General features: G+C 66.5%; 2 protein-coding genes across 2 annotated transcripts; both read left to right on the top strand.

Annotated features, from left to right (window-relative positions):
- Positions 1 to 8,921: 8,921 nt before the first annotated feature.
- Positions 8,922 to 12,211, top strand: PTGDS (prostaglandin D2 synthase). Its single transcript, XM_045803761.2, has 7 exons — positions 8,922 to 9,117; positions 9,807 to 9,946; positions 10,051 to 10,127; positions 10,791 to 10,907; positions 11,039 to 11,140; positions 11,747 to 11,772; positions 12,063 to 12,211. The coding sequence occupies exons 1-6, from the start codon at positions 9,004 to 9,006 to the stop codon at positions 11,770 to 11,772; spliced, it is 576 nt and encodes a 191-aa protein (XP_045659717.1). The 5' UTR covers positions 8,922 to 9,003; the 3' UTR covers positions 12,063 to 12,211.
- Positions 12,212 to 12,266: 55 nt separating this feature from the next.
- Positions 12,267 to 15,706, top strand: LCNL1 (lipocalin like 1). Its single transcript, XM_045803675.2, has 6 exons — positions 12,267 to 13,366; positions 13,752 to 13,891; positions 14,351 to 14,424; positions 14,513 to 14,623; positions 14,911 to 15,012; positions 15,292 to 15,706. The coding sequence occupies exons 1-6, from the start codon at positions 13,268 to 13,270 to the stop codon at positions 15,312 to 15,314; spliced, it is 549 nt and encodes a 182-aa protein (XP_045659631.2). The 5' UTR covers positions 12,267 to 13,267; the 3' UTR covers positions 15,315 to 15,706.
- The last annotated feature ends 1,822 nt before the right edge of the window (positions 15,707 to 17,528 follow it).

The following is a 17,528-nucleotide window of genomic DNA, read 5'->3' as shown; positions in this document are numbered from 1 at the left end:
GGGACCCTTGAGCATGGCATCCATCACTCCCTGAGCCCCGCTGGCCTGGCCTGGCCCTTCCCCTGGCAGACTCGGCAGGCTGCTCCAGGTGCAGGGGGCTGCCCCCACCCTGGGGCCAAGGGCGCCCATGAGGCCCCTGCCTAGAGCCATCTGGCTAAGTCCGTGCCCACTCGGGGCTGCGGCCGAGCTGAGCTGGGGGGAGGAGTGGAGAGCGGCCAGTACAGAGCGCGGGCGGTGTGGGCACAGGAACAGGAGGGGAGGATGCAGCCCTTTTCCTTACCCCAGGGTAAGGAAACCAGGCTGGTTTTGCAGATAAAGATGCTCAGAGCCCTGACCCCCGGCAGACCTGTTTACTTCTGGGGATGGGGAGGGGACAAGTGAGGCAGGGCACACCACCCCCACCCCTAGGTAGAGGCTGGGGCCTGAGCCCGGGACAAGGGAAGGAGGGACCCCGTCTTGGCAGAGATGGAGGTCTCCCTCCACCTGGGCTCGGAGAGATGCCAGCCCCCAGCAACTGCTGCTGTCCCCACACAGAGACCATAACCTTGAGGCCATGGTCTGTGTCCAGCTCCTAAGGACATCGTGACCTTCAGTTTGCCTTCCCATGGGTGCTGCCCACCAGGCCTAAACCGCAGGGGGCTGGGGGTGGGCAGAGCCCACCCTGCCCCGGGGAGCCCGGGCCCAGGAGCACCCCCAGCAGCACCGACGACCCAGCAAGAGCCGGAGGCTGGGGAGGTTGCCCTGGGTCTGGCACGGACAGGTGACTTTGGCAGTGGCTGGCCTCTCTCCTCAGTGCCCACTCTGCTGCTGCAGAAACAGCACCATCCCCCCACCCCTCCCCCAGCCCCCCCCCACCCCATCCTCTCCAAATCTGGCTGCCGTGGGCGGCCGTTCAAGGGCTCGTCACAAGCCTGGGTCTGGGCCTTCAGAGCCTCAACCCCACCCACAGGGCACCCACCCCTGGCCGTGGACGCACGTGAGCCTGCCACCTCGCAGAGCCCTACTCGGCAGCTGCCCGCCCAGCGTGGGACGGTTCACTCCTTGCCGAATCAAGGGAGAAGCCCCATGACACAGCCCCTCGCCACCAGGCAAACCTCTCCCCCTGCGTCTGGCCAGGCTCAGTCAGGATGACTGCCTCACACACCCCCTGGGGTGTCCACACGGCCTCTTCCCGAATCCTTCCAGCCAGAAACCACAACAGTCAGTGGCCCTTCCAAGCGCAGCCCTGCCTGATGCCTAGGGACCTTGGAGCTGAGGGGCCCAGCTGGGGCTGAGCTGGACGGAGCCCCCAGCTCAGATCTCAGTCATGCAAACCCAGGCCCGCTTGGGGTCTCCAGCCCAGTCTGGCCAGTGTGGCCCCTATTGCCGCTCACGTCCCAGCCTCACCCCTCCCAACCCATCCCAACCCCTCTTCTGGCCTGGGCTCATCTGGGGCTGAACCTCCCTCCCCCATGGCCAGGCGAAGTCCCAGGCACGGCTGTCCCGGTTGCTCTGGGACAGCTGGGGTCCGTGACCAGCGTTCTCACACAGGAAAGGACAAGCCTCTCTCTGGGAGTGGGTACAGCCTGTGTCCTGCTAGTCCAGAAGCCTGATGCCAGGCCTCGGCATCCGTGACCTCCCTTGGCCTCTGACCCCAGTGGCCAGCCTCCCCTGGGCCCCACCATGGCTCCAGTTGCCCGTTCTCCGTCCTGATTCTATCACCATCTGTGACCTCGGCTCTCCTGGCTCCAGGCCCGGGTGCATAGCCAAGCCTGGGCCCCACCTGGTGCGGCTCCTACTGCCCCCTTTCCACCTCACACGCCCCGTGCCCACTCAGCCAAGAAAGCGGGCATTCCCAGCCTCTGCCCCCCCCCGGCCCTGCAGACCCGCTAACTGGCCCTCTCTAACCCTGGGGGTGGGGGGTCCCCCCCGTCCCCCCCGTCCCGTCTCTTTACTACTGGAGCAGACCTAACCTGGGTCTCCTGGGCCCACTGGCGTCCCTTCCCAGGTGTCCTCCATGACAGCCAGTCACAATCCCAGGCCCATCTCCGCCCAGGGTGGGAGCCCAGCTGGCCCCCAGACAGGACAAGGCTACACGGGCTCAGGATCTCCGGCAGGGACTAGCCAGAGGCCAGGGTGCCCCCTTGGGGGGGCAGGTGCATGGAAGGGGAGGAAGGGTCATCCCTAGCAACGGCCTCCGGGCTTGCGTGGTGCTGGGCTGGGGGTGACCTGGAGAGGGCAGCCGCGGAAGACAGTGGCCAGTGACTTCCGGGCTCCAGGACCAGTGGCTGTCAGACTGGGCTGTTCCTTTCCCTCCAGAGAGACTGTTCCCACCGCCCATCAAGGCCTTGTTGTGCCCTGTCCCCCGAGGACCATCTGTCCCCATACTCCTCCCCCATCAGAAATAAACACTTGGTGCCAGGAGGAGCCAGCATGACCGCCAGATGACCCACGGGGTGAGTGAGGGCTGCAGGCCAGGCCGTGGGCGGCTCCCCTAAACACCCAGATTCTAGCCCCAGGCAGAGCGGGAGGTCCTCTCCTCTCACTTAACCCTCCGGAGCCTTCGCGCTGAGGGCCGGGCGCTGTGCTGGGCTCTCAGGACCGACAGAGCCACCCCCACACACACCCGTCTTGGGTGGCACCCAGCAGAGGCCAGCCAGCAGCCTGGGGAGCAGGGTCATGCAGTCACCTGGCGGGCTTCCTGGGGTGCCAAGACGGGAGCCTGCGAGCAGGGTGCCCGCTGCCCAGCCCCACAGGGCCCAGAGCCCCCCCCCCCGCCCTGCTTGGTGCCCACCCTGTTGCTGGCCCTGCTCAGAGCTGTGGCCTCCATCCCCTTGGAGTCACCGTGGGCCCCCAGGGAAAGGCAGGAGCACCCACCTCAGGGGCAGGCTCAGGCCAAGGACCAAGGACTCAGGGCCTCGGCCTCAGGGGCAGCCTTGCTTTCCTCCGCTGGGACCAAGAGATCCTGCAGACGCCCGGGCCAGCCTGACATGGCCAGGTCAGAGAGCCAAGAACGCTTCCAGAATCAGGAGACTCTGCTGGCCCTGGCTGAGCAAGCCTCTGCCCAAAACTGTCCTCTGGCTTCCGGGTCTTTGAGGAGAGGGGCACCCAGGCCAGCCGATGGTGACCCGGGGAGGCCCACCTGTTGGTCTGCCCCCAGCCCTCACACAGGTGACGGGGGAGGCTCCAGCCCCCACCACCCACTGCCTGGCTGGATCCTTCCGGAAGCCATCTGCCCCGGTCACCCTGATGCTGAGTGTCACGGCTATGGGAGGCGGGGGACGTGCGGGAGCAGGGTGGGGGCTGGATGCTCTCCTCCATGCCCTGCCAGACCCCTTCCTGAGACAGACCTGCTGCAGGCCCTCCACGCTTCCCGGGGCAGCCCCCAGCCGTGGCTTCCCGCTGGCCAGAGTGGCCTCAGCTTACCACGACCATCTTTTCGTCCCCTCGGGGTCTGGAAACGAGGCCTCGCCCGGGGGGCACAGCCCCACCCAGGACCCCACTGGAGAGCTGCTCTTCAATGTCAGGAGGCGGCGGGACTCAGGTGCCCCCACACGAGGCCGGCTCTGGACTTCTGGCCAGACCATGCAAGACTCACTTCCCACGGCTCTCCTGCACGGGCCCTGTCTCTGCCAACACCTGGTGAGCCGGCTGCTGTCTTTCCCAGCATGGCCCTGGACATTGGGCTGGCCTAGGAGTTGGGGAGGGGAGGGGCATAGAGAATTTCTTGCAGGGGGAGGAGCTCTGAGACCCTGCTGCACCTGCCCTGATGTTCTGACGCTGCAGACCCAGCACCCCCACTCCCTCTTTGGGTCCCAGTGCCCCACCCAGGGGTGTTAACCACGCTGCCCCCAACTGTGCTTCAGGCAGGTGCTGGCACCCGGCCAGCTGCGCAAGGCGGCCCTCTGTCCCAGGACAGCCTGGAGATGCAGCCGATGCAGGTCTGGGGAGGGCTCAGGGAAGGGGATAAGCCTTAGGGCACGTTCCAGAATATTTTGTCTAGCAGCTTCTCCCTGACCCAGGGCACTGCTTCCTCCGACTTCAATGCTTCGGGGACCCACCACCCAGTCTCTTCAACACCTTCCAAGGAAGGAGTATCTTGGGGTGGGGTGAGCCCGGGGGTGGGGGGCAAGGCCTGAGGGGGGAGGGTGGGGTCCAGTGGCTGCCCCCTGCCCAGTAGCTCAGGGCTCCTTCCAAGCCCCTACCCACAGCGTGGGGGGAGCCGAGGGCCAAGCAGAAGGTCGGTGGGATCCATAGGTCCCTGTGGGTCCCTCGTCTGAGGATGGAGGCCACCGTCAGCCGCAGGCCAGCGAGGAGCCACCAGGCACCTGGACAGCCTCAGCCCTGGGGACCCACCTATGAGGGACACTGCCGGCCCCCCACCCCCGAGGATGAGATCAAGCCTAGGCCTGGGCCCCGGGCTCGTATCCGACCAGGCAGGCCAGAGGCAGGGGAATGGCCTCGATGACCTCTCAAGGATGAGGCCAACTCCTGACATCCCCGTGGCCCAAAGCAGCTGCCGTCCGGACCGCCTTCCCGCCCCGACCGTCCTCGGGCAGACGCCCATCGTCAGCCTCGCACCTGGGCTGCGGGGCCCTAACCTCGGCTCTGCTTGGCCATATCTGTGCTTCACGCCCACGGTGAGGTCTCCGCCCGCGGGGCCCACAGAAGGCCGTGCGTCCAGAGCTGTCTGGATGCTGCCATGGGCCTGGAGGCGGGGAAGGCCTGACCTAAGGTGGGGGTCTCTCCCTGCACCAGGTCCTGGCATGGGACCATCGTCTGTGCCCTGGGCTCAAAGCAGGCACCCTGCCCTCACGGGTCAGGAACACGCACTGTCAGCCACCCCCACCCATCCCTCTGAGAGCCACGAAGCAGCACGTGGTCTGCCCGCGGGGGGCCAGGAGCGGCCTCACCAAGGCAGGCATCCAGCACGGACGCGCCCCCATCCCCCATCCCCGCATCAGCTGAGCAGGGCCCCTGCTGTAGAGATGGCCCAGCTCAGAGCTGCTGACCGCACAGGCCCCGCCCAGAGCAGAGTGAATGGGCTGGGGGGGGCACAGAGAGAGCAGGGGGAGTCCTGTGACTTGACTGCAGGAGGGAGGGAGGGAGGGACAGCTCCTGGACGTCCCCTCCCGCCTCCCCGGCCTCCATCATGCACAGTTGGGGTGGGGGAGGGGCTGACAAGGTGACAAGGCCAGACCCTACCTGGACTCGACCTCAGATGAATCACTGTGCCTCTTCCTCTACCTGCTGGCCCAACAGATCCTGGGGCACCTATTTCCTGAGCCCGGAAACGGTGCCTCAGGCCGTCTGGCTGGGCCAGGCCGAGGCCTCCACCTGCCCCACCTCTCCTCACCTCTGCTGTCCTCCCCTTCAGGAAAGAATGAGTAAGGGCCTGGAGGGTCCTGAGCAGAGGGGAGGAAGGGGCCCGGAGCCCCAGCCTCAGCCCAGCCCTGCCTGGAAGCCGCCCCTCTGCCACGGAGAGGTTCCCAGGAGCGGATCTGTCCTGAGAGCTAGGAGAGCCGCACTCTCTGAACCCCGCGAGTCCTGTGAGGTGGGAGCACCCTCACTCCCTCTGCGCAGATGAGGGAGGCTCAGGAAGCCCACGACTAGCCAGGATCACCCTGTCCCTGCCCAACAGGTCACCCTGGTCGGAGGGAGCTGCTCCTTCAGCCGTCCGTGTGGCTGCCCCAGCCGTGGCTGTTGGGTGGCCTGGAGGGGCAGCGGCCATGCAGGCAGGGAGACCAGGCACCTGAAGACGCCCCTCCAGGAGCCCTCACGCCACCCGCAGGGACCCAAGAGAAGAGCTGCCATCCCCGCCCCGACCCAGGGCCCTCCATGAGAAGGGGCGTGAGGTCAGGCCCTGTACTCCTCAGTGTTCACTGAAGGCCACCTGGGCCGTAGGGGGACAGAGCAGCTGAGTCGCACGCGCAGAACTCTGGACCTCAGGCACACTGCGGTGTCTTCCCTGCCCCGCTGCTGAAGGCCCCCTGGGGAGAAGGGACATGGGGACTTGGTCCCTGGCGCTGGGTCTGAGGGCCGGGCACTAGGGCCCCCAGGAGCCACTCCGTCCTCAGGAGGACCTCGACCCCCAGGATCTATGGGACCCCCGGGGGTCCAGCTGCAAGTGCCCCTCCTGGCGGGTTAGCCCAGCCTGCCCAGACGAGAGCTGTTCAGGCCCATATCTCCATGGTCCCAGTGTCCTGGGTCACCTCTCCCCCACACTCCTGGTCCCACCGTCCTGGGTCACCTTATTACCTTGCCCCGGGCTGTGCTCACCACTGGCAGAGCTGTCCTTGTCTCCGGGCGGCCTGACCTGGTAAGGGGCCTGCAGCCCAGCCACTCAGAGAGCCACAGGCCTCCCTCGGGTCAAAGGGCTGCCAGCCGGTGAATGGGCAGGAAGCCCGGTGCCCACATGGGGGTGCAGCCGTGTCCCCCAGGCCTTCCTCCACATTCCTCTTCCTGCCCCGTCCCACCCTGAAAGGAGCTCCCAGATCTATTCCTGGGCCAGGATGTGCCTGGGCACCCCAGGGGCAGTGCAGGGTCCTGGGGTCAGCCCCCCCAACTCCTGCCAGTTCTGCTGGACTGTCACCCCACGGCCCAGGGCGTGGATCACACCCGAGGAGTAGGGGCTGCCAGGAGGCCAGGGTGGAGGAGTGGGAGTCACGGGCCTACCTCTGCCCCCTTCCCCGCACCACCACTCCCCTCCCCCCCGCACCACCGCCCCTCTCCTCTGCACCACCACCCCCTGCCCTGCACCACCCCCTGCCCTGCACCACCGCCCCCCACCCCACACCACCACCCCCTGCCCTGCGCTACCTCCTCCCTCCCCCCATACCACCACCTCTCTCCCCTGCACCACCACCCCCTACACTGCACCACCTCCCCCCCACACCACCCCCTCTCCGCTGCACCATTGCCCCTCTCCCCTGCACCACCACCCCCTGCCCTGCACTACCTCCCCCCTCCCCCCGTACCACCACCCCCTCCTCTGCACCACTACCCCCCACCCCACACCAACCCCCCTCCCCTGCACCACCGCCCCTCTCCCCTGCACCACCACCCCCTACACTGCACCACCTCCCCCCCACACCACCACCCCTCTCCCCTGCACCACCGCCCCCCACCCTGCACCACCACCTCTCTCCCCTGCACCACCACCCCCTCCCCTGCACCACCACCTTCCCTTACTCCCATCTTTTTCTTAGGTGTCTCCTGTCTCTCTCCACCCCACTCCCTCACATTGGCCTCTGCCCAGGAAGCCAACAGCCCCCTGCCGGCCCCGGCACCGTGAAGAAGCAGGAGACCCTCCACGGGGGGGATGGCGCCCTGCTGATGGAGCCCCTCCGTCTGTGCTCCCCTAGCCCCGGGCCATTGGGGAGGGGCCCTCACATCCTTGGCCTGGATGTCAGGGCTGCAGAAGCGCCAAGGAAGAAGAGGCCTGGTCCAGACCAGCGGTTGCCCAGCCCCTCCCAGCCACCCACTCTCAGCCCTTCCCACAGAACTACCACACCTGTTGTGCTGGGATTTCTGAGATCCCACCTCAGAAAGGGGGACGGGCCAGCCCTGGCAGGACAGGATCAGCCACCGGCAGTGGCCTCATAGCAAGGGTCTAGCCGGGGCCAGGAAGCCTGTGGGGGCTAAGGTGCAGATGTCCCCACCTTGCCAGGACCCCTGTGGACCTGGTACCCACCCTCCTGCCCCCACAAGGTGGGTGACAGTGCCCACGCTGGTCCCATTCAGGGAGCTGACCTGACCCTATGCCTCCCTCTTGATCATTTCTGAACAGCCTTGGGGCCTCTCCAAAGCCAGAGGCCGGGCCTGCCAAGAATCTGGCTTCTAGGCAGAAGACTGCACCCCCCGAATGGGCCGGGTCTGTCTGGAGATGACCGGCTCCTGTCCCCTCATTGACCATAGCTAGAGCCCCTCTGTGTCTGCACCCCACAGCCGGAATCCTTTCCCCTGCTTCATTTTCCCTCCCAGGGTCAGAGCCCAGGCTCCTGGCCTCCCCCAGGATACTCACACCTCTCCCGCTCACAGGGGTCAGAGCTGTGGACCCCACTCAGCCCTGAGCCGAGGCCCCACTGGCCTGGGATGACCTCGGGCTGAAGCAGAGGGACAGGTGACACCTGTGAGAGCTGAACAGGGCCCAGGACCTCAGAGACAGCCTGTCCACCCAGGAAGGCCTCCAAGGCCAGGGGTAACCCTGCATCCTCTGATGGCAGGAGGCACTGTGAGCAGTCCCCGTCTCAGTGTATGGACCAGGAAACAGCCTGAGTTCCACATGCTGCTCCTGGGCCAGACTGCGGGGCGGGACCAGTGTAGCTGGAACCACGCACAAAGGGTGGGCCTGTGCCCAAGGCCAGGGGGGCCCCCCGGCTGAGAAGGGTGCCCCAGCAGCTGGCTGTGGGGGAGGCTGTGCCCAGCACGCCTGGCCTCTGGGCCCCACTTCCGGGGCAGATCTGGTTACCCTGGTTACCTTGGCCCAACTCTGCCATGACCATCCAGCCTGCTGGGCCTTTCAGGACCAAACCCAGACAGTACAAATCCCCTCCCAGGGTCCCCGGGCTTGGAGAGAGAATGATGGTAGGGCTTGTGTGAGGGGGTCCCAGCCCCAGGTAAGAAGAGATCAGAGGTCCCAGGCAAGGCCACGCCAAGGCACATGCTCCCTACCCCCATCCAGGCTGCCGGGCTGCCTCTCGGACTGGAGAGAGGACCAGCCCTGCGGCGGCCTCTTCCCAGCCTCTGCCCTCACTCGGCCGCAGGTGGCAGGGCCCAGGCGGTCCAGTCAGAGCCTCTTACATAAGCAGCCCTGTGGGGGGCGAGGCTGCAGCTGGGCTCCACCGCTCTGTCCTCCCCCACATCACGAGCCTCCAGTGGGCTGTCCTTGGGCCCTGGGTGGAGGCCAAGCCAGGCCGATAAATAGGGGTCTCTCCAGTGGCCTCTGCTCCTCCTGCCGGCCTCCCTCCCTCTGCCTGCACTGCTGGCATCACAGGCCCTGGTCACACACTCAGCTCCAGGACAATGGCTGCTCTGCACACGTTGTGGATGGGGCTGGTCCTGCTGGGGGTCCTGGGAGTCCTGCAGACGCAGGCCCAGGTCCAGGTCTCCCTGCAGCCCAACTTCCAACAGGACAAGGTGAGGGGCTCCCCTGCCCAGTCCCCCAGGCAGCACAGGGCCCTGTCACGGGAGGGGGGCACTCTCTGGGGCCGAGTTGTCTTCCTGGGAAGAGGGGAGCAGAGTGGAAGGAGGAGGCTGACCACAATCACCCCCGTCCCTGGGCCTGCGGTGATTCGCTAACCGAGAGAGCGGAGCTACTGTAACCCGACCCGCAGGGAAGCACCTGCGACTGTGAGCGCGCACACAGCACGTGCGGACACGCGGGCCGAACGCGTGCCTGCGCCATCCAACCACGGTCCCTCCTCTAAGCTCACGACGCCCAGGGGAAAACAGGCACACGTACTACACCTGGGTCCCAGGACACATGGTGGGCGAGCGCCGACGGGGAGGGCCCACCAGGATGGCCCGGAAACCCGAGAGCGCGCAGGACCGCCGGCACACGCTCAGTCGGTCCTCCGGGCCCCCGCACCCCTTCCCGAGCGTCACAGGCGCCCCGCGGTCGGCCCCGGGCAGCCAAGGCCGCCCCAACCCCTCTAGGGACGGCCTGGGAGCCCTCTGTCGTCCGCTCCCGCCACTGAACCAGCTGGGCCTCCAGGGCGCGGGGCGGGGCGGGCGTGGCTGGAGGCGGGGGGAGGGGCGGGGGCGCCCCCCACCCAGGTCCGCCCCGGAGGGTCCTGGCCCACCCGGGCGGGGTCCGTTCGCCGCAGTTCCTGGGGCGCTGGTTCACCTCGGGCCTCGCCTCCAACTCGAGCTGGTTCCGGGAGAAGAAGAAGGTGCTGTCCATGTGCGTGTCAGTGGTGGCCCCGAGCGCAGACGGAGGCCTCAACCTCACCTCCACCTTCCTCAGGTGGGACCGCTGGGCTTCTGGGGTCCAGAGCTCCCCACCCCATGGCCACCGCCCAGGGACAGCCCTTGGCCTGACCCCTGGCCCCTTCGGTGGCCTGCCAACAGGAAAGAGCAGTGTGAGACACGGACCCTGCTGCTGCGGCCGGCGGGAACCCCGGGCTGCTACAGCTATACCAGTCCCCGTGAGTGGGGCCCCTCTAGAGACCCCCGGCTGGCCCTGGGCCGGGGAGACCCGCCTGCCCCAGCAGTCCATGGGGCGGGCTGGTGGCCACTCCACCGGGGTCAGCTAGTCTGCGGTCTGGCCCGGACCCGCCCCAGGCTCAGGGGTGGGGGACCACGAACCCTCTCTCTTGGGCACTGGATCTGCTTTGGAGCTGACCTCCAGGCCCCTCCCTGCCCCCCCCATAATGGTATTTCCTCAGGCAGAGCACACACAGGGTAGGCCACTCCTCTCCACGGTCGTCCAGCCCAGGAGCGGGGCCAGGGGCCTCTTCACTGCCCACCCCACCATTTACCCCCTTCCTTGGGGATGGCTTCCCACTGGGAAATCTTTCCTCTTCTGGGTTCTGGCCGAGGGGTTTGTGGCTGCACCATGAACCCCTAATGTTCTGGTCCTGTGTGTCTGCTGCCCCCCAGGACTTCTGGTTAGAAGACCCTGGGCCCTGCAGAGTTCAGGGGCGGTGCAGGCAGGAAGCTGGGGCTGGCTGCCTGTCTCACTGGAGGAGGGGGTCACCCCTGGCTCCGTCCCACAGCCAGCCCAGGGAGAGAGCACCCCTTCCCAGGCAGAGGCGGGCCGGAGGTCTGGGGACAGGGTCCCCAACTGGGCTTCTCTCGCGGATTCCCAGACTGGGGCAGCACCCACGACGTGTGGGTGGCAATGACCGACTACGACGAGTACGCGCTTCTCTACACCACGGGCACCAAGGGCCTCGGCCAGGACTTCCACATGGCCACTCTCTACAGTACGCACCCCCCACCAGGGACTCAGTCTGGCCTGAGATGGGGGGCTCCGGGGGGGCTCCCCAAGCTGCGGAGGTGGGGGCAGCAGAGACCTCCCTCAACTGAGGCCTGCGGCTTCTCCTTCCTGCCCCAGGCCGCACCCAGACCCCGAGGGCCGAGATAAAGGAGAAATTCACCACCTTTGCCAAGACCCAGGGCTTCACAGAGGATGCCATTGTCTTCCTGCCACAGACCGGTGAGGGGGGGCTGCTAATCTGATGGGGAGGGGATTAAGGTCAGATGTGAGGCAGACAGTGTCCTGATTCAGGGGAGGCTGAGGGGTGCGGTGCATCCGGCCAGACCGCCCACTGACCACTGACCGGCACACTGTGGCCTCCGGAGTGGGGGCAGTCTGTTCTCACCCCGAGACCTTGGCCAGCAGCCCCAGGGCGGGGCACAGGAAGGTACTCCGTCTCCAGAAACACCCCCTCCCACCTCCCCAGCTTCACCAAGTGCCGGTGTTCCAGGCCCCTGATCAGCCCTCGGGCACAGGGTCCCCAGCCCAGGCGGGGGGGGGGGGCACGCTGGAACAGAACCGGCGGGGTGGGGTGCTACAGGAGCACCCAGGGGCTCAGGGCCCGGGGCTTCCCTGAGGCAGGCAGTCTGCTCCGGGCCCAGATGGGGACAGAACCTTCTCTGTTTGGAGGAGGGGAGAGAGTGACAGAGTGTGATGGACTTGGCAGTTTTGGGGGGCTCTACTAGACCAGCTCTCCAGGGCTGCAGAGAGGGGCAGGCAGCCCAGGTGGGGAAAGTGGCCGCGGCCTGGGGCGCTGACCACAGTCCCCGGGGTCTTTCTTGGCAGATAAATGCATGGAGGAGCACAAATAGGTGAGTGTAGGGTTGCGGGCTGGCTTCACCCAGCAGTCCCCACTCACACCTGCCAACCCCCACCCCACCATGCCAGGGTGGTCCCGGTGGAGGAGCTCCACTGGGGTTCACAAGATTCCTGGGGGTAAGAGGAGCTGGAGGCTGGGATAGGAACCCATGGGGTCGATGGGAAGGGAGGGTCCTGGAGGGCTCACTCCTCTGTGGCCTGGAGCCCAGAGGACTCTGGGGACTCTGGGGCCAGGAAGGGTGGTATTGCCTGCCCCACCCACTGGTCCCGCTCTCTCTGCCAGGTGACCCCGGCCCCCGGACCTGGCCATCCTGCCCTGCTCTGCTCTTACCTCCAAGACCCCCAAGTCCCCAGCCCTGGCTCCTCCCTGCCCCCACCTCTGCCCCCTCAGGCTTTCTCCTGGCTCTGAGAATAAACTCCGGAAGCAAATCAGCAGTCCAGCTCTTGCCTGTCTGTCCTGCGGTCCTCACTGCCCACGGCCTGGCTCTGGCCGGCTCCCTGGGGACCCAAACACACCCCACTCACTTTGGGCCTCAGTTTTCCCTTCCCCCCTGGAAAGTCTCTGAGGTTGGCTCTTCGTGACATCCCTGAGGGATGGGCAAGGGCCCGCTAGAGCTCGCTCCTGGTGGGGCGGGTCCGAAGTCAGGACAGCCGAGGAGCCCGCCACGCGGCCCTCCCCCAGTGCACGCCGGGCCCTGACCGCGCCACACCCCCTCCAGCCACACTCCCACAAGCTGCCCCTCCAGCCAGCTGGTTCTGGGCTGGGGCCCAGTTGCCTCCTAATCCCTGGGCAGGTGCCCAGGCCTGCCCCTTTACCCCAAGTCGAGAGAGGCCTGAGGCCCAGGGGAGCTTTGCATCCGCTGGGTTTTTGAAGTGTGGGGTTAGTACACTCAGACTGGGACAGACTGACTGAGTGGGCTGACGACCAGACACCCTCGCATTCCCTCTGGCTACCGTGGTGCCTCCTGTCCCCGTGCTCCGGCCCCGCCCTTTCACCAGACCCCTGGCACCAAAGTCACCCCTGGGCCCCGGAGCACGGTCTCCCTGCCCACCAGATTCCAAGCCCTGCCCCGAGCCCTCCCGGCTCCCAGTGAGCAACACCCACTGCATCCCGCCCACCAGTACCCTGCCCGGGCAGACCACCCAGAGTTGCGAGGCTCGGAGGTGATGGTGAGCTTCTTGGCAGGCTTCCTGGAGGAGGGGGACTGGGAGGTATGTCTGAGCTGAGAGCAGGGGGCAGACATCCCAGAGAGCCTGCCAAAATTCTCCCTGCATTGAAGGATCTGAAGTCTCAGGGGGAAGCGCCACCGGGGTGGGCGGGGCTCGGTGGATGCCAGGGCCAGGCTACCGCAGGGTGCAACCCGATCAGAGCCTAATCGCAGTGGGCTTGGTCCCAGGCCAGCAGCCCAGCCACCCCAGGGCATTTGGGGGTCATAAAGGCTGGGCAGGAGAGGCCACGGCAGCTGTCCCGCCGCACCGTCCTCCACCATGCTGCACAAGCTGCTGATGGGCTGTGTCTTTGCCCTGCTCAGGGTGTCCCCAGGCCAGGCCCAGGTCCCCATCCAGGACAACTTCGACGCCAGCCAGGTGGGCCCAGGCACCACCATGCCAGACCCATTCCCTCCTCCCGGTGGATGACCTCCCTTGCTTCTCCAACCAGGTCCCGGGGGCCGGCATTATCCCCAGAAAGCTTGGAGAGCCAGAGAAGCCCAGGCCTGCTCCCCACTCTCTGGTCCAGGCTCAGCTCAAATCGGGGGGAAGGGGAGACAGCCCCATCCACCTGCCCCATCAGCTGGGGGGTGGGCTGGGCAGGGGAGGACAGTGGGCCCCTCAGGCCGGTCTGTGGCTCATGCCCTCCACCACTCCCCCGGGCCTCAGCTCTGGACGAGGGGCAGCCACCGCTGCCATGCTGGGTCAGAGCTGATGTGGGAGCAGGGCCTGTTCCCCAGCTCTCCCTGCATCCTCCCTGTAGTTCCAGGGTACCTGGTATGTGGTCGGGGTGGTATCGGATGACCAGGGCTTCCTGGACTCCAAGGACGACCTGAAGATGCCCATGGTCTTGGTGACCCCCTTGGCCAATGGTGACCTGGCCCTCAAGTTTGGGCTCTCTACGTAAGTGACCCCGCAAGCCCCACCTCAGGCGGGGCCTTAGACCTGGCCAGCGTGAGGCCAGAGGGGAGCCCCTGAGAGCCAGAAGCGTTCCTGGCACCGGGGGGAGTCGGACCCAGGCCCCCTGTGCAGTCAGGCTGCGGGGCTCAACCACGGAGGGGCCGGTCCGCAGGGGATGCCTCCACCCGTGGCCTGGCCACAGAGGATCCCGTCCCTGTGTCTGCGTGTGGGAGTCTGCGGGGGGACCCCACACCTCCTGGCTATGTGTCCTTGAGCAACACCTGCCCCCCCCCCAGAGGGCTTCCTCACCTCTGAGCACAGGGCAAGGGGGGCCCAGGGGTGCCGGGCAGCCTGAGCACCGACCCACCCCACGTGGTCAGCAGTGCCCAAGGGGTGGCCCTCTGCCACGTGGTCGGGCAGTGTCTGCAGGCCACTCACGGTGCTGCGGCCCCTCCTCCCCAGACCCGACGGCGGGTGCCAGAAGATGACCACAACGTTCACTAAGGGTGCTGTGGACGGGCAGTTCAGCAACGAGGGTGAGCGGGGCCGGCCGGGGGCTCCTGAGCCAGGCCGCGGGGGCGAGGGCCCAGCCAGCCGCAGGCTCACCCAGCTCCCGCCCCCCAGCCATGGCGCAGACCGACATCCGCGTGGTGTCCACCGACTACAAGCATTTCGCGGTGCTGTACAAGGAGACGCAGAAGGGGGGCGTCAGGAACGTCTGGCTGGAGCTCTACGGTGGGCCCCCCCGCCCCCCCACTAGTCACCGGGCACAGGCCTCTCCTCTGGGAGCCCTGCACGCACGGCTGGTCCGGACTGCTGTGCACATTCCAGCAAGTTCCAACTGCATGGCCGGTGGAACCACTGTCCCCGTGTCTCCTCAGGACCCCCACCACGTGTCTGTGGTAGAGGGGTCCGGACCCCTCCCCATCCAGCCCCTCCTCCCGGTCACTCCCTTCCCCCCCGCCCCCACCCCGTCCTCCTCCAGACCCTGCCCTCTGCTCACCAGCGCTCCCTGCCCTCAGCCCGCGCCCCAGAGCTGTTTCCCGAAGGTGCACAGCAGATGCAGCAGCTGGCACCCCAAGTGGGCCTAAACCCCAGCCAGGGCACCCTGCTGCCCAAGTCAGGTGAGCGTGGTCCCCGCACCGGCTCAGGGCTGTGGGAGACCCCAGACTCAGACTGCGAGGGCCAGGCCCCAAGGCTCACTCCCCAGATGTGGGCAGCAGCACCAGGGGCAGCCCTGGCCGGTCCAGGCCAGAGGAGGGCCGGACGGTGCCCTGGCTGGTGACCCACTGGGAGGAAATCACTCGAAGGCAGGGAGGCTTGATTATTCAGGGAGGTTGGGGGCTTCCACCCCTGGGGAAGGGGGCCCTGGGTGGTTCCTCAGGCCTCACTCTCCCCCACAGACCAGTGCGCTGGAGCCTTCTAGGTGAGTACTCAGGGGTGGGCCGGACACCACGCCCAGACCGTGCAGTGCCCAGTGCCCTGCTGACCCCTGGGGGCCTCTCTCGGCCAGAAGGCTGCACGGTGGAGGTCCTCATCCCGGGAGCAGGGTGGGGGTGGTACCATAGAATCGAGGTGGGACAGCAGGCAGCGGTGGGGAGGAACGGAGTGGGGCCCTGGGGTGGGCCCAGGGAGGGCAGGAGGAGGCGAGAATATGGTGCTCACCCCACTGCACCTGCCCTCTCATTTGCAAGGAAGGATCCAGCCCAGGAGTGCCAGCGGTGGGCAGGGGGCCCATGCTCGGTGTACTGGGCTCCCCAGAGACCATGCGCCACTTCTCTGCCACCCCTCCCCCAGCACAATAAACAATCTCCTCAAGCCCACGGCTGCCGCGCTTTTCTTCCACGTGTTCTGGGACCAGGGAGGGACCCCTTGCTCGGCTGGGGCTGGCCGGGGCAGGCGCTTAGCCCGGGAGGAGCTGACGCTCTGCTCGGAGGGACACAAGCTTATCCAGACAGCGGCGTCGCAAGGCCTTCCCTGCCACCCCCCCCGTGCCCCCCCCACACCAGGGCACCAGACTGGGGGTGTTGCCCTTGCTCAGCCACCGGGGCTCCTGCAGGCACAGCGGGCCTCCTGGGCCTTTGGGGTCCTCCCAAACCACAGCGCAGAGCAGGGATCTGGGCCTCTTCCGTCCTCCCAGTTCTCCCCTGACCTCTGGCCCCAAAGTACCCACAGTTCACTCCCCACCCAGAGCCAGAGGAAAGGGGGTGTGAGCCATTGTGCCTATGTCGGATAATATCCCTCTTCTTTGAAGACATGTCCTGCAGGGGCGCCTGGGCAGCTCCATCGGTGAGGGTCTGCCTTCAGCTCAGATCATGATCTCAGGGGTCCTGGGATCGAGCCCCGCATTGGGTTCCCTGCTCAGCATGGCGCCCACTTCTCTGTCTCCCTCTGCCCCTCCCCTGCTTGTGCTCTCTCTCTGACAAATAAAATCTTTAAAAAAATAAAAAATAAAAACACAGCCCTGTCCTGCCAGATTTCTGCCTTAATTGGGGTCCTTATGGAGTAAGAGGTCACAGAGATAAAGAGCCCCACGCCCTGAGGGCCCCAAACAGCCCCTCCACACCTGCACCCAACCCCTGCACACCCAGCCCTTGCCTTTGCTGTCCTGACCCACAGGCCAGCCCCTGGCCCACCTGTGGACACTTGGAGGCAGGGACCTGCCCCGGTCTCCCCCCCGCCCCCAGCTTGAAGCTTGACACCAGTCTGGAACTGAAGCCCTGGGGTCGGGACAAGTGTGTGGAAGGCCCAGAGAGCCAGCCCCCCCCACGTGTGATCTGGGAGCCCACCCACCCACCCTGCCTCCGGACACCTGGGCAAGGTGCCCACCGAGAAGGGCATCTGATGAGAGATGCTGTCTGATCATTTGGCTTCCTATGGACCAAGGGAAGGGGTGGAGGTTACCATAGCAGCCGCAGCGAGGGTTTGAAGTGCAGAGGAAGGGACGCTTAACCTCCTGGGGAGTGGTGCGGAAGTCTGGCCACCAGCTCTGCGCGCCCACCAGCCTCTGGACCCCCTGCCCTCCCCCACGGGTCCCCCCCCCAGGTCCCCTGGGAAGGACCTGGAGCAGGGAGATGCAGACTGCCCGTCACAGCCTTCTGGATACCCTTTCCTCGGAGAGAGGCTCTGTCCTGGGGTGGGGCAGCCCCATGGGACTCCTCTGGGTCCCAGGAGGGCTGCCCCCAGGCACCGCAGATCCGCCCAGGGTGCATCATCTCATCCTGCACCACCCTGCTCCGACCACACGGGGGCAGCACTTAGCCAGTTCTCTACCCAGAAGCCGGGGAATTCTGTGCGCGGCCCTTGCTCTGCTCCCCACCGCTGCAGGGCGCCCCATCTCACTGATAGGAAAGGCCAAAGTCCTTAGCTCGCCAAGAAGGCCCTCCCTGACCGGCCCTCCTCTGACCCCACCACCTACCCTCTTTCCTTCAGCCCCGCTGACCAACTCCAGTCCCTTGAATGTGCGGGCCCCCGGTGGGCCTCAGAGCCGAGGGGCAGGGGGCTCCTGCCTGGGGACCTCTTCTCCCAGCTCTCTGCTTGGCTAGCTTGCTCTGCCCCTCTGAAATCTTTTGCTCAAATACCACCCTGTGTGTTCCTCCCTAGGCCTCTGGGACCCCAAGCCCTGGCTGCCCTTGGGTCT

Source organism: Ursus americanus, chromosome 18 (genome assembly GCF_024610735.1).
Source record: "Ursus americanus isolate L20-20 chromosome 18, mUrsAme1.1.p, whole genome shotgun sequence".
Classification (NCBI taxonomy): domain Eukaryota; kingdom Metazoa; phylum Chordata; class Mammalia; order Carnivora; family Ursidae; genus Ursus; species Ursus americanus.
The sequence above is the reverse complement of the archived record's forward strand: the minus strand, read 5'-3'. Positions and strand labels throughout refer to the sequence as shown.